The sequence below is a fragment of the Gavia stellata genome, chromosome 13, assembly GCF_030936135.1.
Source record: "Gavia stellata isolate bGavSte3 chromosome 13, bGavSte3.hap2, whole genome shotgun sequence".
NCBI lineage: Eukaryota > Metazoa > Chordata > Aves > Gaviiformes > Gaviidae > Gavia > Gavia stellata.
This window is the reverse complement of record NC_082606.1, coordinates 9182721-9208202: the sequence shown is the minus strand read 5'-3', so window position 1 is coordinate 9208202 and position 25482 is coordinate 9182721. Positions and strand designations below refer to the sequence as shown.

At 35.9% G+C, this 25482-nt stretch overlaps 1 protein-coding gene across 2 annotated transcripts in view; it reads left to right on the top strand.

Moving 5' to 3' along the window:
* The window catches only part of CGNL1 (cingulin like 1), a 64640-nt gene that overhangs the window by 4395 nt on the left and 34763 nt on the right, over positions 1-25482 (top strand). Inside the window, exons 2-8 of one of the 2 annotated variants that reach the window (XM_059823954.1) lie at positions 12585-14187; positions 14716-14810; positions 15735-15828; positions 16855-16956; positions 17684-17832; positions 18375-18510; positions 20514-20726. In XM_059823954.1, the coding sequence (XP_059679937.1) occupies positions 12604-14187; positions 14716-14810; positions 15735-15828; positions 16855-16956; positions 17684-17832; positions 18375-18510; positions 20514-20726 (2373 nt within the window). In that variant the 5' untranslated portion in view covers positions 12585-12603. Of the gene's footprint in view, positions 1-12584; positions 14188-14715; positions 14811-15734; positions 15829-16854; positions 16957-17683; positions 17833-18374; positions 18511-20513; positions 20727-25482 lie in introns of those variants that run through there. The other variant, XM_059823955.1, reaches the window with a different exon arrangement.

Sequence of the window (25482 nt, the reverse complement as noted above, 5' to 3'; positions counted from 1 at the left end):
ACTTGATTTTGGTAAAGACAGAGAGCAATGAGGAATAAAGGTGACTGGAGAAACATCTCAGAAAGCACTTTGACTTAAAAAAAAAAAAATAATCGGGGAGATTGGTAAGATTGGAAGATGCCTCAATTATTACCGCAGCAGCCCCTTTCTGTGAGGGTCCCCAGGCATGCTAAGAGCCATTACCATTCAAATAGCTGCATGACTCTCAGCAGTCTGAGCATGACAAGCGTTTGACTCCAGGTATTTGCAGCAGTTCATAATTCTTTAGTTATATGTACATTACACACACCATTTTAATGTAGCTAAAGTGTTGATATGGAAATTGCATAAATATACTATGAAAAGGAGACTTATTGGCTAGGCTGCCCATGCTTCCACGTTCATATGCATATGTGCCTATGTGTGTGTATACATAAACTCTCACAGACACTTGCAGAAGCCTTATAAGTAATTACCAGCCATGAGGAATGTTTCAACCCTATTTTAAATTCTATTGAAACATATCTCTAAGAGCTGTTGAAGTTTGTTAAATGGAAGATGTATTTTATGTACCTAAAACGACTCAAAAGTGGGTAATAATTTGTGATCTATTTCATCATAAAGCATAATGCAGAAGTGGTGGGTAAAATTTGAGCTTTTATATAGAGATGGGGGAATGTTTTCAGTGATGTGAATCAAGCTCAGAATATTTTGTTAGGCCTCCTTGAAACTGATAATGGGTTGGGGTATGCCTTCATACAGTCATTTGCACACCATTAGCTGTTATATGCAGGGAGCAAATGTTCAGCAGTAGCAGCCTTTATTTACAAGAACAATTGGCATGTAATTTTACATGATAATTCCACAAACACTTCAAGCCTCATAAAGAAGCAGCCCTACCTCTCTCATTTCCCCCCAGTAATTACACTATTCCAGTGTGAAGGTAAGAAGAGTGGTGGCTTGTGGGAGCTGGTTAAACCTGTGGTCAGTGTACAAGCAGGGTCCATGCCAGGCATCTTTGGCTGCATAGGCTTTGTAAGCCCTTCTAAGTGATGCATCTTCTGGTGGAGCAGTCCAGGACACCATGAAGCTCTTTTCCTCTGTGAAGTTATCTAACCTCTCTCTTCTCTACTCAGCTTATGTCTCTCAGACTGAGTGTGATGATATCATCTTGTTGTCTTGTGATGGCTGGGCTCAGGGCCTGCAGTTCTGACTGCATATTTAAATTTTAAAATGCATGGTTGAGTTACTTGAAAGAAACTAGATGGGCGTGAAGCCAAGTGTTTAAAGAATACAATGTAATTAAGACAAAGTTTAACAATAGAAAAATGAGAGCCATAACCAGCTTGAATACGCATGAAGCTGTGGCCTTATGTTGGCTGTGTAAATATGACTCCTAAAGTCTATTTTACATGTAGTTTTTGTACTTGGATCTCCGTAGAGATTAACCCTTTTCTGTGTGTTTTCATATAGGTGAGACCTTGGTCTCTGCATGCAGTTGTCCTCATATAGCTCATCCTTAATTTTATTTAGGAATAAGCTATACTTATATAATCAAGGTTATGCTGGTTGCATCTGTTGTGTTGCCGTAACTGTAATTTCTGTAGTCAGGATTATATATTTTTGGGTGGGAATACTGAGAAGAAGGTCCAGTGAGATGTCACATCTAAAGGCAAGGAATAAATTTTGGAGTAGGGGAACCTTTTAATTTATTTATTTAGTTATTTGAGATAAAATTATAGATAATTCTGTGTTCTTGAAGCACTGGCAAAACTTTTTAAAGTGTGTTTCCATTTCTTTGAGAAGGGCTTTTTAAGAGACTCTTTATTTTAACACACTTGAGATTTTTGCCTGAGCCTCTAAAAATATGAACAGGATACTCTCTTCTATTTGAACAATAATGATATCATGGGGATGTATTAAGATAATTTCCTTTGGAACAAAATACAAAGTTTCTAACACTGACAATTGGAGGAAAATGTAGTGAAACAACATAGAATCTCTTGTGGAGTGAGTGTAATCATATCAGATGTTTGGATGCAAACCAGCTATTGTATTTGAAATCACAAACTGCTTTTGGAATCTGTAAGTATCCTTGTGTCACTCAGCTGTTGTTTCTGTCAATACTTGAACAGATATGAAGATTTAGAATTTCATAAACTAGAAGACAGTATATAAAATAAAATTTCCTCTTGGTGACTTTAATAACTTTTTTTTTAACCTTCTCCTTTGCAATTTTGTCATAAAAATGAGGAAAAATTGAGTGTGGTCATATCACATGTATATAATTAACTCTGAGATAAGCATTTATAAGGTTTTGTTGTTTGCTTGCTTTTTGTAGTTGAAGTTTAGAAATGTTAATTATATTGCAATTAACTGTAGTGTCAGGATGCTTAAAGTGCAAGTAGATAACCCCAGTAGATTGGATTCTGTGTTAATGGCAAAAAAGAGTTTGTACAGGTGTATGTGAGCCTGTGTAGGAAATGAAAAAGTATAGTGGTATAAGTACACTTATGCAGGTATTCGTGTCCACATAAAGCTTGTTCCAACATAACTATTAAACAAATGTACCTCTCCATCTTCCTCCAGTGACTTAACTAGTACCACAGTATACAGGACCAAAGACTAGTCGAGCGAGATTACATGAATTAGTTTCTTGGAACTGTATTTCAGATACAGATTGACTTCTGTTTTAGTATACTTTTAATGTGTTTTTTGTCTCTGATTCTCTTGTGTTTATGATTTTGGGAGAATCTGGAAACTAATTACTTCAATAAAGAAAAAGAGAGGTTTTTTAATAATGATACAAAATATGTATTGCAGTGGTACTAGTTTAGAATATTACATGAGAAATTTGGGGTTTTCTTAATATTTTTATCATGAACAAAAATTGAGGCTTTAATTTCCATTCAGTAAGCAAGGTTAGTAGGTCATGCCATATTTCCTCTGGGGATAAATCCTGTAAAATCATGACTATATGAATTCATACATAGCAGGTTAAAAAAAAGGGATATGTATTATATCCTTGCCTTCAATCAAACTTTGACAATTTATGAGACCTGAGGATCTGCCAAAATGTCTTGTTGTTGACTTACAGCCATTGAAGCAGATTTCTTTTGGGGAAAAAAACCAAAACCCAACAAACAACAAAACAAACACCACCACCACCCCCAAACCAACAAAACCTGCTAGCTGTCACACAGCTCAAGCATTTGGCTGATCTGTCACATACTTTCATAGGACTAACAAGATGTTTTACATTTGAGACACTGAAACTTCCTCACACGCATTTTTCAGCCAGAGGGAGTATGAACCAAGCTGTAAGCAAGCGAACAGTCTCTTTTGCTCTAACTGCTGTTAATAGTTCTTTCTACTGATAGACTTCATTAAATACAGTTCTCTTCCTGTCCTTGAAAGGGTGGCTATTAATATTCTGATTTATTTGCTGAGCATCTGAATAAGGTTGTTTAATATTTGGGCAGAACCGAAACTGAAATCCTCATCTCCAAGGCAGCAAATCTAAGACTCATCCACTTTGCTATACTATGTTTCAGGAGAAATTGATAAAATAATATGTGTAAACAGCCATGCTTAGGTTAGCATGCATTGATTCCACTAACATCTATGGAAGAAAAGTGTTATTTGGAATTTTCATCCTGCAGGGAATTCTAACTTGTCATCCCTAGGCTGCCATCTGAAATTAGAACAGGGAATGATATTTTTCACAGAATAGAAATGAAAGTAATTGGTTCAGAAAAGTTGAAATACTCACTACTAAAATTTATTCCTGTGATGGCACACTTACTTCTGTTCCCAGACTTCTCTATGGGTCAGTGTTCCTGGCTGGACTTCATTTTTCACTGTGCACCCAAAGCCATATGACTAACTTGGTCAAAGGGGAAAAAAAAAAAAAACATGCTGCATTTATGGAAGGCACAGACCTACATGGTTTCTGGTGTGGAGGCTGGAATTACTGCTTTCAAAGGGAGGCTTGAATGACACATTTGCAGTGTGGGTGTGTGGTCCTCCAGCATTTACTTCTCTACGTGGGCACCACGCACACCTTGTACTGGCAATGGGTATGAATTTCACAACGCAATGTTGGGTATGCAGTCCCGGGATCATAATGGAATGCAGCAGGTCAAAACCGGGTCCTTATTGCACTGTACCAGTTAGTAATATAGATGCATGCAGGGACTGTATGAGGAGGGACTCTATCTAAGGTGGTGGATGAGATCTATTACAAAGTTTAGAAATAGCTTGTGCAGTTCATTTGTATGTAATGTTTTTGGAAGATTATAAATTGCTAGCTTACTTTTATGAAATATGTAAGATTAATTCTGCCTGTAATAATAGGTCAGCCCTGTCTTGGAGGCTGAAGAGAGACCTTGATTTGGTCTTGTGTCTCTGTTGATACAAAGCATAGGTCTTTGTGGTGTAACACTGATACGGAGTTCTGAATAACACGTGCCATATGGCTGAGGTTCCCAGCAACTCATGATTTTCTTCAAGCATAGAATTTTTCACAGTCTCTTTCATTCTAACAGGTGGGAAGAAGGGGTGGGACATGAAGCTTTTGGGCTGCTTTTAAGGGGAATGAATATTTTAAAACTCAGTGGTCTGTTTTCCAGTTCTTAATTTATAGAAATTTTAGGTAGGTCTTTGATGCTGACATCAGAAAAGCTGACCAATAATAAACCAAATCTCTTTCAGGGTAATTTTTTTTCCCCACTGCTGCCTGCAGAAAGCCTTTACATACTGAATTATGCCATGATATATTGCAGAAAATCCTCTGTATACGGCTTTCGAAAGCTTTTAATTTTGACCACTTGTGCCCCGTACTAGCTGCTATGAAGAAAGTTAACCCCATCCCAGCCAAAACCAGCACACCACTAGACAGGGAGTAGCAGTTTACAGATGGTACAGGGACAAGAAGAAATTGCTGTGGAAGCTTTATTGTGTTCTGTAACTATCATAATTTTCTTTCTAATAATTGTGAGGAGTGACTGCCAGAAATGATACAAATGTAATTTTATATAATCAAAAAATATACCTCAAGTAGGAAAAAAAATCTTAAATGGGGATAAGGAATCTACTGGAAAGATGGCAAACTTGTTTCAGATGCCTTTCTGTTGCTGGATATTGTCATTTTGCTCTTAAATGAGTTTCACTGTCCCCTTCTACAGTCCCATATCTAGAACTTTAAAATTTCACTCTTCTCCCTTCTTCTGTCCTGTAAGCAGTAGATCAAGTAAACTAAGCTACCCCAGAGCTATCTTCCGTAAAGACTAAAAGGGACAGCAACCCAGGCCCATTTTCCTTTTGCAGAAGCCTCAGATTGTAGGTAGGATTGACAGTGATGAAGTTTCCCCTTACGCTTGCAAGGCATGTTTGTGAGATTGTGTTCCACCAAGTGTAAAAACATAATGGTTTTGGTCTTTCCATGGATTATCCTGCCTGCTTCCTTTTCTTTACCCCTCACAGTATGTAAGTTTTCCTTCCTCTTCTCTCCTAAAGTTATTTCCTGTCCTTTTTCTATAGCACTGCCAGTTGTTATTGACCTAACACACCCACTTTGTGTGGTATTGCTGGTACTTTCTGAATAGTCAGCTGCATAGAGAGTCCATTATTTAGTTTGGAGAGCAAGCTCAATGTTATGTAAAGCTGGAGGACAAACTTTATAGTTCCTTCCTGCCATTTTGCTGTGTGTGTGTGAAAAATCTGGAGTAAACATCCATAAAGTGTTACATCCCTCTTTTTAAAAAAAGGCACTGATTAAATAATATGGGTGGCAACTTACCTTTTTTTTTTTTTTTTTGTAAGAAAATTTGGAAATAACCTCCATGGAACCAAATGTAATTTGATAAGTTAGACTTTAATAGCTTGAAATTTTCAGAATTCTAAAAGTTCACTCCTCTGAAGAGAAGATAGTATGGTATGCCCTAATCTTCCTTTAATGAAAAATCTTCAGCTGATTCAGTCTTAGGAGTCTCAGGATTATGATATTGGATATGAGGGAGTTCCTGTTTTTCTATCATCAAGAGAACCAGGGAGGAGTCCTAGTGCTGTTGGAAAAGTTAGATCCTTTTTGTTCTTCTTCCGTATTCCTTCACTAGATGTATGCAAAAGGAGCATACACATAATGTGAGGCAATACCTGTGAAGGATCTGCAGCTCTTTAGGGAGGTCAGGGAACATATCTGCTGGTGGGATAGTGTGTTCCCCCACATGCCAGTCAACATCTCTGCCTGTATTGTATATCCCAGGAGCCCTGTCTGTCCAGTGCAGCTAGTTGGCTTGCATAATGGAAGCAGAAAGTGTGAGGTGCTTTGTTGCAGATGTGTTAGAGGCGTGCTTAGCAATGAGGGTGTATGGGCAGGATACAGAAGAGCAAGCTTCATATGCAGAGTGTGGCATTTAACAGGATTCGGAAGGCATTTTGGTTTGATAAAACTGTCTTGTAGATTTGGCTAAAGAAGAACTGAAACGGATGAGTGGACACAATTCCACGCCTTTGTTGTGCTGTAATATTAGGAAGGCTGCAGAGCTGCTGAAAGGAACAGCCATGCCTGGCACAGGAGTATGTTTCTCAAAGGCAGTCTTTTCTGTTCATGTTGGCAGGGAGAGTAGTTGGGGTTCCAAATTACAGGGGGTTTCTTTTTTGTAAGGCAGGTCTCAAATAGCTCCTGATAGCTAGCTTTAAAATACCTGTGAAAGGAAATGTTTTGGAGGCATTTTTAAAAAAAATGGGTTTGACCTGTTAAACCTTCAGTATTCCTCTCCTGTGGTTCTTTGTAAAGTATCATATCACCACTGAAGAACAAACTACTACAGAAGAACATGCAGAGTATTGGATTTTCAGACATGAGAACCTCTGCTGACAAGTTCTCTTTATAAACAAAAATGTCATAGTTTCTATTTTTGGCAAAAATACGTTCAGAAAAATGAAACCACTTCTGAGTCATCATAAAATATGTGACTTTCATACCCACTGGAGGCCAGTATTTAAAATGAGTCTTTAAACACATTTATGAAGGTTTCTTTTAAAAAGAAATCCCAAAGCTGAAAGGCCTGAACAGCTTTGAGTGCCAGTTTTGTTTGTTTGTTTGCAGAAGTTCTAAAAGGTTTCTGTCCCTGAAAATGGAGTTGAAACACAAATTCAGTTTGGAATTTTGTGATTTCCTCAAGCAAGCAGTCGAAGGCCCTGTTGCTGCCAGAATAGGTGATCCCATCATTCCCTGGTGCCTTACTTGCTGATCTGATAGAAAACGGCTCATTTTTTTGCTGGATCAGTAAAGCTGTGTGGCTGCATGGTTGCTGGCTCACAAAAGGAGCAGGGAGGATTGTATAAGCTGAGGTAACAGGGTGCTAGAACTGTTGCTTTTGGGGATAGTGCCTTACGGCCTATATTTTTTAAGTCAGCTGGTAACGTACAACATTGAAGTGAAGTAAGCATCTTTCAAACCAACGTATTCAGAACTTTTTAAAGAACTTGATCCTGTAGCCTGATGAAACTGCATGTGACCACACGGGGACTACACATGGTTTTCATGGGGTTTCAGAGCAAGGAAGGGCCTATGTAGATACAAAGTTTTAGGCCTGCAGGCTCAGGCTGAGTCCATGGTAAACTCATTAAGTCAGTTTCTCTCTCTTGACAGTTTTCAAGGAGATATTTGCTGAAATTTTAAATAAAATAAGTTATCTGGGCATACAGCGAATACACTCCTATGGTATCCGTAAAACTTAATGTGTTACCTAGTGGACTGAACTTGCTTTCTTTGTGCCTGACTGTTTCCTGGGTCTTTAATTCTGTGTTCTTTTGGACTTGCTCTAGATAATGACTGGATTTACTGAACTTGTTGATGAGTAAATCCACCTGTTTAAGTTTATATGGTGTAACTGTAGAAAATCAGGCTATTTCTTTTCTGGACTGTACAAGTTTTCAGGTGAAACTTTGCTGCCCGATAAAATTTGGCTTGGTATGAACAGCAGAAGTTGTTACCAATCAGAAGATGTCAATATACTTTCATTGTTCTAAACTGCAGATGGACTTTTAATCTGTGAAAGATATTTGTGGTTGTATGTCCTTGACTATATTACCTGTTTTTTTAGGAAGTAGAATATTTCCAAAAGAAAGTAATTTATTGAAGTAGTTATTGAAGTAGTTATTTCTTACGTCCTGATTAATTTGTATGTGCTGTTGTGATAATACTTGCTTCACAAATAGGTGATAAGAACTGATTTTATAAAATAATAGAATGGCAGTCTTCTACCTAATTAAGAATTTATGCAGAATCATTGTTTCTGTTTTCTGAAAACTGTATTTTTAAACTTATCTGAGACAGCAAATAAAATTGCTAGCAAGACTATATTATTTAAAATTAAAAGTGTTAGTTTGGCAGAAAACCTGGAGTTAGAATTTATATCATCCTCTATTTAAAAAAAAAAAGCTTCTATTTTTTTATAAGTAACTACAAGGAAACAGCAAGCAGTCCCACAAACAGGGAAAATCTCTACCTAACTGATATTAAAATATCTAACCTCTTTTCGTAAGCTTAAGAGTAAACAACATCTGAGGGCTTCAGCAGACTTAAAGAAGATTAAAACTGGACAGTTGTAGCTGTCAGTGCCCCCAGCTGTGAGCTCCTCCACTGTATCAGATGTCAGAATTTCGATCATTAATAGTGTGTAACACAAGGCTGATTGCATTTACCTGAGTATGCCAGTCTGCAAATTTTCATGGCTGAGTTGTATATTCAGCCATCAGAGTGTTCAGATGTTCTCATTTTTGACATGGTGATGTCCATCAGAGGAGTGGGGCAGACAGATGGGAGAGGAACAGCTTCAGTCCACTCATCTTAATCTATTAATGTAAGACTGCCAAAGCCTGAGATGCCAACTGTACAATGTATACGTAGAAATATGACTGTAACTGTAATTAAACAATTAACTTTATTAAAAGTTTCAGGTTTTTATCAGAAAGGCTGTGTGTGAGGAAAAACAGCAATCCTTTTTTTAATTTAAAAATGTTTATGATATTACAAAACCAGTGTTTTTATGTATTGTAAAATAACTTTTTGATATTATGTAGTTTATGGGAGTGTTATCCACTGTAGCTTGACATCCTATAAAATAGGGACTGTAAGTACAGCCTTCAAATATTTGAATGGTAGGGCCAGCTGTCTTACTTTCTTGTGAATGTAACGGGGATTTACATATGTAATTTTTTTCACAGTTCCAGAAAGGTAAAATTTTTTATTTTAAAAATTGTTGGTTTAGCACTTTGATTTCTACAAGGTTTTATCGTTTTGTACAGTAAAATTAAGTGTTTTGTTAGTTTAGTGCACATGAAGAAGACGAATACACTTATTTCTTTATAGTTTTAGAGACAAATTAAATATATTAATGGTTAATTTAAGGTAGATTACTAACCTAAATACTGTTTCCATTATACAGAAGGGGTTTTGGTGTTTTGTGGTTGTTTTGGGGGGGAGTTCTTTTGGGTTTGGGGTTTTTTTTCCCTGTTTTTTTAATATTTTCAGCAACTTTGCAGCATGTTTGAAAGCACAGCTTTTGCAGTCGCCTTGAATTTGATGTATTGTAATTTATTGCTTATTTATTCTTTATGCTGATTGTTTTGAAACTTTTTTTAAGTTTTAGGTTTATATTTATCGACCTCTTTTTCTTGTGTTTGTTAATTGTTACCACTATTGGCAAATTCAGGTGAACTTTACTCTTTTTATAGGTCTGCTAATACATACAGCTCTAAAGTGTAGTGTAAACTTTCATATACTAAGTGATGTCTAAACATATTGGCGGCATTTCTATTCTTGTGGAATTGCTAATTGGAGAGCCTTTTTAAAGACGTTCGTGTATTCATCTACTGCAGATGTATGCTATCAACTAGGTATAATCATGGGGTTTTTTCACTTACATGGTCACATGCAAATATGCCATGAGTGATTTTAACTCACTCAGAGTAATATCAGCACATTGTATTCTGCAGACTAGATTTCTTTTTATGAAGTTAGAGTTCTGAATCATTTGTATTTTCTGAAAACATTAATTGAGACACTTTAAACGCTTGCTTGTTAGAAGATAGAGAATTATGTTGCTTTTTTCACGGGCTGTTTGAAGTCTCTTTGTTAGTCATTTTCAGTTACAAAATCATGTCTTGTTAACACTTTTTCCATAGACAATCATGTAGATTTGATTTAGAAGTCTGAGAAACTTTATTTCATAATTTTTATTTTGCTAAAACTTGAAATTATTTACATTTTTATTATTTCATTACATACACACAGTAGTAACTTCAGATCAACATGGTATAATGTAACAGTAATATAAAAATGGAAAGCATAAAAGCTTCAAAATGCTTACTATATTTGAAAACAACTTTTGAACTTTTAAAAATGCTTCCTTTTGTTGCCTTGAGCAAAGAAAGAACAATTTTGAGACATTGATGAATGTAGCTGCACTCACTGAACAGTTTAAAGAAGAGAGTGGAGAGCCTAGTTTCGTTCCCACCTCCAGCAACCATTCATTAGATTAGTGTAGTCTGGTTCCTTTACAGTGTATATTCTAAGTTACAGCTCTGTACTGTGCTATCTCTTTTTCCTCCATTGCTTTCTCAGCCACCATCAGTGCAGCTCAGAAGCTGATTTCAGTGCCCTGGTCAAAACCCCACTAAATCAATGGAGATCTCTTCATTGACTCTGGGTGGTGAGAATCGGCATCTGCTGGTTTTACTTTGTCATTTTTGTCTCAGCTTATACATTGAAACTGTAACTAATGTGAGATGTTATAAGTATTCAGAAAAGAAGGTAAAAAATTATGGAGAAATACGTAGAATGGAGTTCGAAGATAATGCAGTGTATTGGTCCTTGCTGTTTCCTTCCATTGTTCTTGCTCCTTCATTTTTCCACTTTCCTTAGCCTTTTCTGGCTCATCTTTACTTTTCCCTTGTTCTGTTTCTCTTCCTACTCCAGGAGGTCTTAAATGGTGATCAAATTCCTAGTGTCTATTTACTACCCTTTACTAAGTTAATTTAACCCCTCACTTAATTTTAGTGAATTTAACTAGCTCACCAAATCTTTTAATATCTAATGAATATTTTGACAGTGAGACTGCTTTTTTTCTTCATTAAAATAATCACTTGAAATCTAGCATTGTATTTAGAGAAACGTATGCTGATTCCTTCAGATGAAGTAAGCCTACTGCTGAGGAGGAGCTGGAGTTGGTTTTTAGGGAGAGGAAGTGGTTTTTGAGGGGAGCTGTCCTGTTAGAAGGAAGAATTGGGTGGAAACTAGCATATGATGAATATTGAGCCAAACTTTTTAATTCACTGTCAGGAAAAAATTATAATTCTGCTGTTGATTAGAATATCTGAGGGACATGGTTCATGCTGAGATACACAGGGGAGTGAAACTGGCTGCAGAGGTTTGTTTCTCCGTGAGATACCCTGATTATTCACCATTGTTTAGTGATCTTGGTTTTGTCAGGCTTCAGTGATTACTCAACTCTCCAGCTCAGTTCAAAAGTTTATTCTCTCCAGGTTTTGCATCAGTTTGACAGTCTTGTGTTCCGTTCACACGTAGACACAGCTCTTACAGGCGTAGTTCTGTCACTGCATTGCCTCTGCCACTAGTCAGTTGACTCTTAATATGCAACAGATAGTAAAGTAAACCTACCCACAAAATCAGCTCTTACAGAAAGAAAAAATGGCGTTTAACATTAAAAGTGCAGTATTGTTTTCTAGATCTGAAACAGTTTTGGTACGTATAGGCTGGAGTTAGCATTCCTATTGCTTCTGAAAAAGGTGCTGTCAGCCTTGGAAATACTAGCAATATTTTTCCATTTCTGTTGCTCAGCAAAGTATCTGTTTTAAAATAGCAACTGGAGTTTTCTGGAACAAGCCCGCAGTTGGAGGATTGTTAAATTAATCTGTAGGAAAGTTTATTCTTATGGATGACAATGAGATAATAAATGAAAAAGTTTATTTTCAGATTTCTTTAGAAACAAATGTTGAAAACCAGGTACATAAAAGCGCAACTCAAAGACATGAGGATATTGACCTTCCTTGCAGTGCTGTAGTTACCTAAAACTCATAAGCTAAAACTGTCTGGTTGTGTTTTGCTCTCCTGGGCTTATGTTTAAATGGTAATATGGCTGGTACTAACTGCTGGCTATTAAATGATCATTGATTTGTGAAGGGTACAGTCTTTCAGTAAATATAGTGGAGTTACCCAAAAAATAAAAGCTGCTTTGGCTCAAAAAATTGTACTAGAATTGCTTATATTTGAAGTCATTTGATGCCAAAGCAACTAGCACCAACTCTGTGTAGGTAATCTTAACCATTGTTATTTCTTAACAGTCATACAGTCTTGCAGTCATAAAATAACATTACATTGATCCAGAAACAGTCAGTCAGACATTTGTCTTTGTATCACAATGCGTTCTCTTTGGGCTTTGTATTGCTTGTATATTGATTTCTCTGCATATTACTGTTAGTTTTCATAGTCACACTGGATGTTGGAATAAACCAATTAATGAAATAATCTAAAGTATTTAAAACAATGACATTTTTGTATTTTTTCTTCTATTCAGCTATAATCCTCTGATAATCATGGAGCCATATTTTTCTGGTTTTAAGCATGTGCAGCAGGACTATGAAGTCACTCTTGAACTCACAAGTGAGGAGACTCAAAAAACTAGAAATGCACAAAATTCTAGGACGGGGTCTTACGGTGTCAGTATTAGAGTCCAAGGAATTGATGGACATCCTTACATAGTACTAAACAATACAGAAGGATGTTTGTCAGAAAATTCCCCTCCTTCTGGAAAAGAACAGCAGGTCATTTCTCAGACTGTAAGCAAGCCAGCCACAGAGTCCAGTACTGCTTTTAAGTTGGAAGACAAAAACAGTGAACACACAAAGTTTCCTGGAACACAGCACATGCAACCCTGTGTGCTTAAAAGCCTAAACATAACCAATCTGGACGAAAAGGAAAATGGAATATCAGATTTTAAAGATGGAACAATGAAATCCTCCAATTTGTTGAACTTTCAAAGACACCCTGAACTTTTACAGCCTTATGATCCTGAAAAAAATAACTTGAACCTGGATAATTACCAGTCTTCCGTGTGCAGTAAATCTAAAACTTTTGCAGATGAAGATAAAACTGAAGCAAAGCCTTGGATTTCCTCATCTAAAGTAGCGTCCCTACAGAAAACAAATACACATCTTGCAGAGCCAGCCAAAGCAAAATCAAAAAAGATACATTTGAAGAGATCAGTAGAAGACCAAAATAAGCAGCTGTTGGATTGTCCCAGTAACACGATCAGCCCCAGTGAAGTATGTATTTCAGAATCATTTTCATCTGCAGGAGGATCCCCATGTGTTAGTCCCACTGCTTATCCGGAGACAAGAAAACCTAGACCAGATGTTCTTCCCTTCCGCAGACAAGATTCAGCTGGGCCAGTATTGGATGACTCACGAAGATCATCGTCCTCATCCACTACTCCCACTTCTGCAAATTCCTTATACAGATTTTTACTTGATGACCAAGAGTATGCCATCTATGCAGACAATGTTAATCGGCATGAAAACAGAAGATATATACCATTTTTGCCTGGAACTGGCCGTGATATTGACACTGGTTCGCTTCCAGGAGTAGATCAGCTAATTGAGAAGTTTGATAAGAAAGTTGATCCTCACAGAAGAGGTAGGTCAGGAAAAAGGAACAGAATTCATCCAGATGATCGTAAAAGATCAAGAAGTGTTGATAGTGCCTTGTCTTTAGGGCTTGATGTAAATTCGGATTATTTAGGTGAATTCAGTAAAAGCTTGGGTAAGTCAACGGAGCACTTGCTGAGACCATCTAAAGTTTGCCTTCGCAAGCAGTTATCCAGAGATCAAAAGTCACCTTCCAAAGAGATTAAGATTTCTGCTCGAAGTATTGGAAAACTGCAAATGCCTGATAAAGGCACTCAGAACAGCAATTTCAATTCTTTGCAATACCATAAACAAAATGGAGCTGATACTGAGAGCTTGATGTTTAGTTCGTCTACCCTCCCAGGGCAGAATAAGAGAGAGGAAGTTAGAACAGTAACTTCTACTTTGTTGTTGCCAAACCGAATCACAATTCCACCTGATTCAGGAGCCAAGAAGATTTCTGTAAAAACATTTTCATCCATCCCTAATACACAGGTAATTTTGAATTTACTCTTTAAATTCTGTTTTGCACTGTAGCATACTAAGTCTGTCATATTGTTAAATGCATGTTTTTCTGCTCTTTATTAGAACAAACTCCCATCACACAATACTTACAAAGGGGATAGCAGAGTTGTTCTGGAGAAATGTAAATACAAAAATTATTCCTGTACTTGCAGATGTAGAAAACATTGTTTGTAAAACAGCTTATTCTTGTATGGGTGAAGGGAGATGGTGCGGCCAAAGAAGATTATTGTAAATGATGTTATGATGAGTCTTAAGCATAAATGCGCAAAAGTAGAATGCTGAAATATATGTAACTCCACGCAAAATTATGTTTTCTTTTGTTGTGGAGTACACTTTCTTCTTGCACTAAGCCAAAACTCCAGTGGATCTTTGTGAACTTGAGGTCCATGGTACATAAATTTTTTCATAATAGAATAGAATGGAGAACTTCAATTGTACAGGTTGTATTTACAGCCCTCACAGTATTATGCTTTTTGACATTTTATCTTGTGCTTTTAGGCAACTCCTGATCTCTTAAAAGGGCAGCAAGATCTTGCACAGCAAACGAATGAAGAGACTGCTAAACAGATACTTTACAATTACCTTAAGGAAGGGTTAGTAAACGTAGTTAACTTTTGGAGAGGAGATTGTATTTTCTCAGCGTTTATTTTCTATTGCATTTAAAATGTGAAACTGTAAAATCAAAGCTATAACTAAATGAAATGTCTGCTTCATAACTCTGTATCTCACCTGTGTCCTTTAAGACATTATAGGATCTCAAAATACCCAGGCAATCAGGGCTTACATAAGGTATTGTACAGGATTTGATTAAATGTATTTGACATTTGTGAATCAGAATACGTTTTGTCTTTTAAATACTTCTGAAGTTAAACTTCATGTGATATGGAGGTTCATGAAGAATTCAAATCATCCTTCATGGGAGTTTAAGCTTGTGGATTTTTTAACAAAACAAGAGAGTGTTGTCTCTTAAGGTTTGACAGAAGCTCTCTTGTTGATGTGCATTTAATCCTTTATCCACCTGTAACTCTTCTACTTGGTATTTTCTAATGATAACTTGTTGAGAAATGAAGGAAGAAGAAATGATTAAAATATACACGACGCACTAAATTTGTTTGCATCCCTTATGTAGCAGGTTCTGGGAGCTGCTGAAGTGTTATTTTATGGTGCAGTAGTCAGGACTTGAAAAACCTAACACTAATTACTTCTAATTTCAGTATGTTTGAATAATATACATGCTGAATACCTGTCTTTACACAGCTATAGTCTTGTAGAAAAGAGTGGCAATTAAAGAGTTCAGCGATTTTTTTTTGTTTTAAATTTGGAATATAAATTTTTAACAGCCTGTCTTTAAAGGGTTTAATGAAATCCTAGTTAAGATAATTTCTGATTGATTCCTATTAGATTTTTTTTTTAATGGTGATTATCGTTAGTAGTTTGGACACTCTGAATTTGTTTTGATGCTAACAAAATAGTACCTTTGATCATGTCATTGCTTACTTGTACTGTCTGGGTTTTAGAAGTGCTGATAATGATGATGCGACAAAGAGGAAAGTTAACTTAGTTTTTGAGAAAATTCAGACTTTAAAATCAAGAGCTGCTGGAAAGACTCAGGTAAACAATTTTTTAAGTTGCTTTGGCTTGTTTCATAATGATACAGTGTTCAAATAGGGCTTTAAAAATTTGAATCCCCTCACTGACTTCAATTAGACTATTCTTGTAGTTCCTCAGTAGTATAGCTTAATTTTAATCACGCAGTGAGGTGACTTACGGGAAATATTTTTATTAACAATTAAAATAGAATGTAAAGGAGTCTACTGTGAGAGTTTCTACATTTAAGGAGAGAGATGCAAACTTAATGTGAACATCAAAAGGTTGTTGGATCGAAGAAAAAGCTAACATACATAGCTGTAAAAAATAATGATAGAGCATCTTCTCATTATAGTGATATAAATAGATATATAAGTGGAGAGAGTATTTTAATTTGTAATTTAGAAAAGTCTTAGGATATTGTTTAAAAGCCATATTACAATAAGCCATACAATACATTTGACAGTCTGTCTACTGAGAAGTTTTTGTTTCCTGCTATGTGGTGCACTGTTTTTTCAGTTCTAAAGCGAAGTGAAGAAATGCCCAGTTGTTGCAGTGATGCCAAAAGAAGGGTTAAATGCTTACTTTTGATGATTATTTTATTGTGGGCTATAATTAGTCAAAATGAAAATATAAAAAACATCTTAAGAAATTACCAAAAAACAGTGTTTGAAAATCTGTCTTGACATATGAGCATGAATCCCTTTGATGTCCATTTTGTGTAATGGGTGATACCTCAGTCAAATTTGGCCCCAAGTACTCGCGATCTAATTCATATGTTGCCTAATTTGAAATTTTCTTTAGCTTTGTATATTTTCTGTATTATTGGCAACATGCCTTGAGGAATTACCAAGAAGTTTTATGAAAATCAGATCATGGTTCCTTTGAAAACATTAGCTTGGCTTGACCCATATGAAGAGTCCCTGGTGAGCTCAGGCAGTTGATGCTACACTTTATTAGCCTTGCTTGTAGTTTTACTTTAGATTTTAAAAAACAATTGTCAAAGAACATCTTGGCTTTGTGGGAATAAACATCTCTATTTAATTGTAGGTTTCGGATTCTTCAGCTGAAGTAAAAGCATTGGTGGAACAAAAAGCAGAACTTGAAAGGAAAGTGGAAGAATTAGAGAAAAAACTGGATCTAGAAATTAGGGTACAGCATTTTGTTGTTATAAATTGTTGGCCTATTTCAAATATACTTTTCTAAGTAAGTGACAACTGATCAACCAGCTGAGGTTTTTTTTGCTTCATATTCTTTTTAATCCAGATATACCTGTGTTTTTACAGAAGACTTTATTTTAAAGTGTAGTTGCTTATAGCATAGTTATCCTTTTTAAGAAATCTCTTTCTTCTTAGTATCTGAGGAGTCTGGAGCAGTGAATAAAAATGTTAGGCACGTGCACATAAAATTTGTTAGATATCTGCAGAGGTAAATGTTAATCTGTTGACTGCAGTGAGACAGACATGGAGCGAGAGACAAACTGTATTACTCATTAGCTGCTGTTTATTAATTACAGCATTATTTTTGCAGTGCTGAATTCAAAGTAATTAAGTACAGCCATGCTCTGAAGACATGAGAAGGACAGCTTGGTTTCTTTTGGTTTGCATTTTGAGTCTGTGATAAGAATCAATATACTTGGAACTGATTAGATAGTACTGAGGAGACTTCACTTCTCGCATTTCTAATAAAAATCAAAAATCAGTGCTTTGCGTATTTTAATAAACATTCCAAGCTTTTAATATTTATAAATCAATAAGCACGTCTACAAGTGAAAAATAACAAAGTCTTGAAATGGCTTCTTTCCTATAATAAAAAAGAGCCTTTAATTTATTTATGCTTAGTCTATTATCTTGCTTAACTTTTGGTGTACAAAATTTAGAATCAGCAAAATTCCAAAGAAGAGAGAGATGCTACACGAGCAAACCTGAAAGATCTTCAGTTGCAACTTGATGAAAGTATATGTGAAAAAGAAGCCTTAAAAAAGCAGCTGGAAGAAAGCGAGAAGGAACTCAGGCAAAATCTAGAGGAGTGAGTTAATTCTAGAAAAGTTATCCATTGGAATTTGTACCTTTTCTTAAACCTTTAAGATTAAAAGTACCTGTGTCTTCAAAATATGTTAATGGAATCAGACAGAGGGACATTTGTTATGGTAGGAAATGTTTCTACCATTTAAAAACAGCATGTTTTTAGAATATCTAGAAGGAAAAGAAAGATTGCTGAATTTACAGTCCTCCTCTTAGTGCAAATTGCTTTTAATATTTCATAGTCATAATATATAGTTCAAGTCTTTAAAATATGGAAATACTTGAGTGCTTTAGTCAAGAATATAGTACCAGGTTTAAAATAAAATACACCTTTTCACTTAAATACCTACTTAAAAGAGTTCTCATTTTTACCCCTCTCATTTTACCCCCCTCATTTTTACCCCCTGACATTTCATTTTTCTGTCTCATTATATCCCATACCCTTGTGGGGAACATGGGAATAGATACTCGTATCTTTCTAGTACTTGAAAGAACAAATTAGTATTTCTACAAATTAAAAAATCCTGTCTGATTTTTCTTGATGAGGCTTTTTCAAGTGAAGATGGAGCAGGAGCAACACCAGACTGAGATCAGAGATCTTCAAGACCAGCTCTCTGAGATGCATGATGAACTGGATAACGCAAAACATACTGATGAAGGGGAGAAAGAGGTTCTGATTGAGGTTAGTTATAAAGTACCAGAAAGAGGATGAAAAAAACCAAAAGAATTGCATAAAAAGTGGGAACTAAGATACAGGTAGAAGAAATACATGCCTTAGCTTTTCCCTTTCTATCAATCCAAAACAATATAACATTAGGTGACCTAAGAAAGCGTGTTATAATAACTACATTAATGCTAAAAGGAATACAAAGTATAAGTAGCATTGTTTTATAGAATAGGAGAACAAATAGCATAATGGTTGAGGGACAGCTGAGTTATCCACTATTACCGGATAATCATCTCTGTCAGTTTTAACAATTAGATAGGATTTTGGGTCAGAACAGGGAAGATCAGTTTAAAGAAGGTGTACATACTAGTAAGGCCAGGTGAGATTCAACTAAGAAAATTAAAAGCACTCACCAAAGCAGTCTCTAAATTGTTGACTCCCTGTTGATGGGACCAGGGAGAGAAGAGAAGGGATAGAGTCTGAAGACAAACAAAAGAGTTACGGGTTTTCTGTCACTTCGGGATGAAAGAGGAATTGGCTGTAGCCCTGGTTGTAGTAATATATTGATGATGAAATAGAGAACACTGCTTACTAAATTTGTCGATAAGGGTGTGTAAGAGTATCGGTGCATAATGGTTCAAGAGGAAGATTAGAATTTAGAATTATCTTAATACTTTGTAGTACTAAAACAATTAACTTCTCTTAATATTAGTGCAAAGAACTAGCTTAAGAAATGGAAGCTAAATGTTAAAACGCAAAACAGGGAGCAAAAATAGACAGTAGATCTCAGGAATATTAAAGATGTTTGTATGGAACACATGCTGAGTAAAATAACTACCTTGTTTTGTGTAGGTGAGATTTGATTACTCTCTTAAATTACTGTCTTAAATCTCAGACACTGCAGTTGAAAGTTGTACCTAAGTAGGGGAACATCTGGAATGATGGTGATAGTACTGAAAAACATTACCTGTGAAGAAGGACTTTAATCTGAATGGAGGAGTGAGGGAAGAGTCAAAAGCACATCTTATATAATGTTGCTATAAAGGAGATAGTGATCAATTTTTCTATGTTGTGTGGGCATAGAGTAAGAAATAAGAGACTTAGCTGCAGAGATTTAAAGTAAATGTTGGAAAACATTTTCTATCAATATGGATAATTAAACAGTGGAACATGGCTATCTGGGATGGTAGTAGAATCCCTTTCATTGTAGGCTTTTAAGGACAGACTAGATGACGTGTGTCAGGTATGGTTTAGATGTACTGATCCTGCTTCAGTGCAGGGGAAGTTTACATTCTTTTTAAAAGTGCAATTATTCACAGCTTGAGAAATACTGAATTAGATATTTCTTGAAGCTGTACATTTTTGATTGGTGATGTTATTTTGTTCTGTGTTTGTATACATGAATGTGTGTATTTATTCTTCAGATTCACTGACTACTCACCTTCCTTCCTAGCAATTTGGAGAGGGGAAATGACTTCTAGGGGAAACTCGGTGGGAGGAGGAAGTGTGTAAAGGCATGGACTCAGTTGGGAAGCACATGTTTTGTCTTCAGCACTTGCAGAAGCAACTTTCTTTATTCTTTCCCGCAGAAAAGACAACAAGGAATTATCATTGGGTTCAATTCTCTTGCAGTGTGGGAAACAAAGGTTTTTCTTTGTTCTTATCCACCTTTTTGCTACAGAAGGTAGGACTGAGGGAGTTGTTAAACTGCAACCTTAGCTTGACTCCTGCTTTGTTTACGGACCGCATAACATATACCATCAAAATCTTTTCATAGTTTTGCAGCATCAGATATGTTGACCCGTTATATAAAACATCAGCTATATGTTATACTTCTAATAATCTTAGGGTTTAGTAAATTTTTAGCTTACTATAAAAGCTGCAAAAAATACATCAGTCATACGAAATGAAGTTGGCCTTGGGGAGCTTATACTTAGATGCTTTCCTTCTCTGAAACACAAACAGAACATCCATTGGAGCTATTTGTCATGTAATTGTGTTTTAATTTTGTTCTTTAGGAGCTGATGCAAATGAAGCAGGATCTGCAAGAAGTATTAATAGCAAAAGATCAACAAGAAGAGATTTTGAGAAAGAGAGAGAGAGAGCTTACAGCTTTAAAAGGAGCACTAAAAGAAGAAGTATCTAGCCACGACATGGAAATGGATAAACTTAAAGAGCAACATGATAAAGAATTGCTCAATCTAGAACAGAGCCTGGAGAAAGCAAGAGAGGTGAAATAAGTGATTACCATTAATCTCTACAGGGAAAAATCATACCTCTCTCAGATGTCCCATACTAGATGCTTTCAGATACTAATATTTTCTTAGCAAAATAAATAGGTAAAGATTTGGGCTAGGAGATTCTTAGCTGCTGATAATAAGTTTTATTTCATACACTTATATAATGTTTTTCATTGTTTGTCACAGATGGTGACAGTTACTTACTACATTTTCTTCATTGCAAACTTTGAGAGAGAATAGGTGGGAGTATAGTACAGACAACCATTTGCTTGTCTTGGGTTAAATGGAGTCACTGAAACCTTGAGGATGCCCTGAAGAGTGCCAGTGTGCTTGGCCAGTGATGCTGTTGAAACTACAGTTTTGGAGCTTCTAGCAGTTCTTTGCAGCCCACTGTTCCTACCTTCAGCTCCTTGTGTCATGTCCTGTTCCGTGGTTAGATTGTCCCAACTTGTCCCTTGAACTACTTACTACTACACGTTTTTTTGTTTTATTGTGTGTCCTTTTCATTTATTGAGCTTATCTTGTTTACTGAATGGTCAAATGAGTGCCAGCACAAGGGAAACAGCAGGGAATCAGTGTCTGGAAGCAGACAGGATGAAAACAGAACTGGGGGAATTGCCTCTTCTAGCATCAGCAGGAAGTCTTTGTGAGGGGGAGAACAGGGACAGTTTTCACATGTGTCTATCTGTTACTGTTTTCCAAAATATGTCCTTTGTGAAGTTAGTTTTGCAGAGACAGCAGCTGGGAATTTATTGAAAGATTTTTTTGTAAGGGAACAGCTCTTATAAAATTTTGAGCATTATTTTTACAGTTAGTTATTTGTGTTTTTTCCATATGCCCTTCCCTCATTACATTTCTGTCAAATATTAGAGAAAATTTCTGAAGGCAAACTGTGCTTGACCAATGTAAGTCAGAATTGTAGGCCCAGTTTTATGCTTAGAAATGTCCATGCTAATTTGTATCTTTTACCCACACCTCATTGGTGTTAGGTGAGTTGCAGTTATCCTACTAGTCGTGGCCAAAAACATAATGTAGAACCAAATTAAAATTAGCCTTGAAACTTGAAAGAAGTTTCCAAAGCTTTATATGCTTTATGAGCAAAATAGGAGCACATATGGAAGATGCTGGATAGATATTGTATGACCAAATTCTGACAGAGAGTATTCTTTTACAGGATTGTTTTTAAATATGCAGTTTTCTTCAGTGGTTAGAAAAGTTTACTGGTTTGTTTATGCAGCCTAGGACTTCTACTTGAGATTGTTTGACTTTGCTTAAATGTGTTGTTTCTCTTTGTTTACATCATCATGAAGATATTTGACTCATCTGAGCTGCTTGAACTGAATTGATTTTTTTTCTTTGAGAGAAGTAGAACATTTAAATTATCATTTTTTATTATACAGTAATTGTAGTGACAGCTTAACCTCAGTGAACCATCTTTCAAAGTTACTGCATGGTAATTTACTGTATTTCAATTATGGAACTGTAATTACGACTGACAAGAAATGAAAGAGTAGTCTGTTTGGCATAACAATAACGCAGTCTGGGAAATGGCTCTATGACTGGGTTGCTGTAGGTTAGCGATAGTTATAAATAGCATTTATTTACTTGCATGACATAGTCTATCTAATAGTAAATTTAATAAGATGTTCAAAAGTGAAATTTAATTAATTAATGTTGCTCTAAGCACTAGTTCTGCTCTTCCAATTTTACTTCAAGTGATTTTTGTTGTTTTTATTTTAAGTAAAACTTTCATCATGCTTAATTGGAATGTATTTTGTTTGGTTTTGTTTTTTTTTAAATCTCACTAGTATTAGTACCTTTTTGAAGCCCAGCATTATCTCTATGCCTGCTGGCTGAGATTAGTTGTTGAGTTTGATGTATCATCTATCAGGAAAGTACAACCAGTCTTTGCAGGGAGTTAGATGAGTGATCTGCTGTGGTCTTACAATTAACCTGGAATACCCAACCGTGTGTGTGAAAATCATGTTTTATACAATTGAAGCTGCTTGACCTGTTAAATTTTTTTTTGTTATACTGTTACAAGCTGGAAAGATTTATATTGGATGGTGTGATGTGAGAAATTTACATCAAAGATAGTGGAAGGGGCCATTCTGTTGTATTTAATGAGGAAAACAGATGTGTAAATGCTGTAACAGTGGCTTATCATACAGAAAATATGGATACTGATGTTTGATAGATCGGGGTGTATCGGAGTTTGTCTGTACAAGTTTTTTAGTTCTTATGTTGCTTCTATATTATCCAAATTGGTACACTGAATAAAGGTGTTTTGTGATATGTATTAGGCCAAAAAGGAAGTTTTTGCAGGGAGAAAGGAAGTAATTTTTGTGCCAGTGTTAAATCAACATAGTTTTTCAGCTGTTGGAGATGTCAGATAGGTTGGCAAGTAGTGTACAGTGCATTTAGTCTGTGTGATTAGAATGCCAGATAGATGTGTTTTGAAATCGTGTTAGAAACATACTCAAGGTTATCTGATAGGAGAACAGAGCGGGGTTATTTGTGATGTGCGATTCTGTTCTCATGCTCACTGATGTGGTGGTAGGTTGGGGTTTTTTTGTTTTTTGTTTTTTTTTAAATAGAGATTGTTATATAAAGCCACAGATATTAAGATACTAATTTTCTTTGCTACAGTTTACCTTTTTAACTAATTTTTGTGTTATGTCTTTTGCTTGCGGTGGTCTTGAGATGGCTGTGATTGTTCTTAACTTCATTGCTTGTTTATTATGACTGAGACCAGGCTATTTCCATTTAACAATACTAAAAGTTTTATTCTTCTGTAACACACCTCTGGGGTAATAATTACCTTTAATGTAATAATAAATTAAAAAAATCAATGTGTTTCTAATTAAAAATTGATTTCTCCATCAATGCAAGTGGTAGAGCAGAAATTAACATGAATCCCCTCCTGGTTTTAATGTAGTACAAAAATTTATATGATTTAATCTGACCCTACAATGCAACAGGCCAGAATTTTACTGCTTGACCATGAGTGCTCTGTCACTGTAAATGAAGTGCCGCTGTTTCAGTAAAATTTGGAAATAGCTTTTGGAATGTAATACTGTAGGTAAAAGGTTGTAGCAAATTTCAGCTAGCAGTGTTCAAATTCCACTGAAATGGTATCAGCTTGGGAGTGCAGTTGCAAACTGCACAGCACTGTCATATTTATGTGAGTTTTGAGAAGCAGTCTGTACAAATTATGTTGTTTAGAAAAAGCTGTAATCATCACATTATGAAGAGGCTTATCTAAGCCTGACCTTGACTGATTTATTCAGGGTTCATCATACTTCTGACCCTGTCCTCAAAATGATAAAACAGACACTCAGAGTTTAGAAGCTGATTCATTTATCAACACATTTAAGAATGCAATGAAGCTTGTGGTCATGTGAGCTTTAACTGTAACGTATGTGTTAAGACATGTGATATGATTAAAGAGAAGAAGGAATTTTACCAGATCAAGTGGTAGGAACAGCAAAAGACAGTGGTTACCTTCTGCACATGTTACAAACTAAAAGTCTACTCCTTTAAAATAAGAAAATAATATAAAATGTTGAGCATTGTAGATGAGGAGAAGCTTTGGTTTTGTTTTCGTTTTTTCCCCATGCATATGAAGTGAATTTAAGTGAATCTAGCACACAGCTGTAAAAACTTTGAAATGAAAGTGAATATTGTATCTTTTTCTACCTAACCTGATAATATGATATTTCTTCTTCAAAGCTGATAAAAATCTCCCACATAGAGCAAACGCTTATCAAAAACTAGCTTAAGCATTGTAAATGATACTGATACATACTGTGTATGCCTTTCTTGTAGAAATGGCTTGGCATATATAGTTTAAATGTAAAATGAAACATAACTAACTAAATTTTAGTATACGCTGAGAACCTCTTTCGGAATAATGCTTTACAAATACCAAGCAGTGGTTACCCAAGTTACTCAGGGTAAAGTGAAGACGTAACTGATTATCGAGCATCACAGAGACACTTTGGTGCACAAAGTGATAAACAAATTTAATTTATGTAACTGTAAAATGATATGTATGGAAAAAACCAATAGGATCCCAAATAACTTGTGTCACTCTAAGGTGAAATCTCAGGGTTATAATAAATAGCTCTATAAAGACATCATCTTGATAGCAGTAAAAGAAACAAATTATATGGTAGGAATTACTTGGACATAAGAACATCATTATGCCCTTGTATACATACATCTATAACTCATCTGAATCTGCATCCTGAATGCTGTGTCTGAGTCTAGTCTGTTTACCTCAAACAAGATACACAACAATTGGAAAAGATTTAGAGAAGATGAACCAGGATTTCAAATGCCACTGGTGGTTTTTTCTTTCCTCAGCTTGCCTGAGGCAGCCTTTGCCATGTTGAAATAACACTTTTTGTTTGTTTGTTTTTTCCAATGGTAGAAGCCAGTTGGTAACTGATTTAAACTGTATACAGAGTCAAAGAATAGTGGAGTGACTGGTCCAAGTCAGTGTTTCCTCTTTCATGACCTGCCCCCCCATCTTCATTTCTGCCCTCCTTTTCCAGCTCTCTAAAAGCCTGGTATGGTTTTGATTGATTTCCAGTGTGGTCCTACAAACACAGATGGAGTGGGGGAAAGAGAGAGGGAGGGTGCACAGACAGAAGCGTGATGGTGGAAGGAAGTCTGCAGGCACTCCTTAAATAGGCGTTGTTATTGGAAACACATATTTTAGAACTGTATATGGAAAATCTGA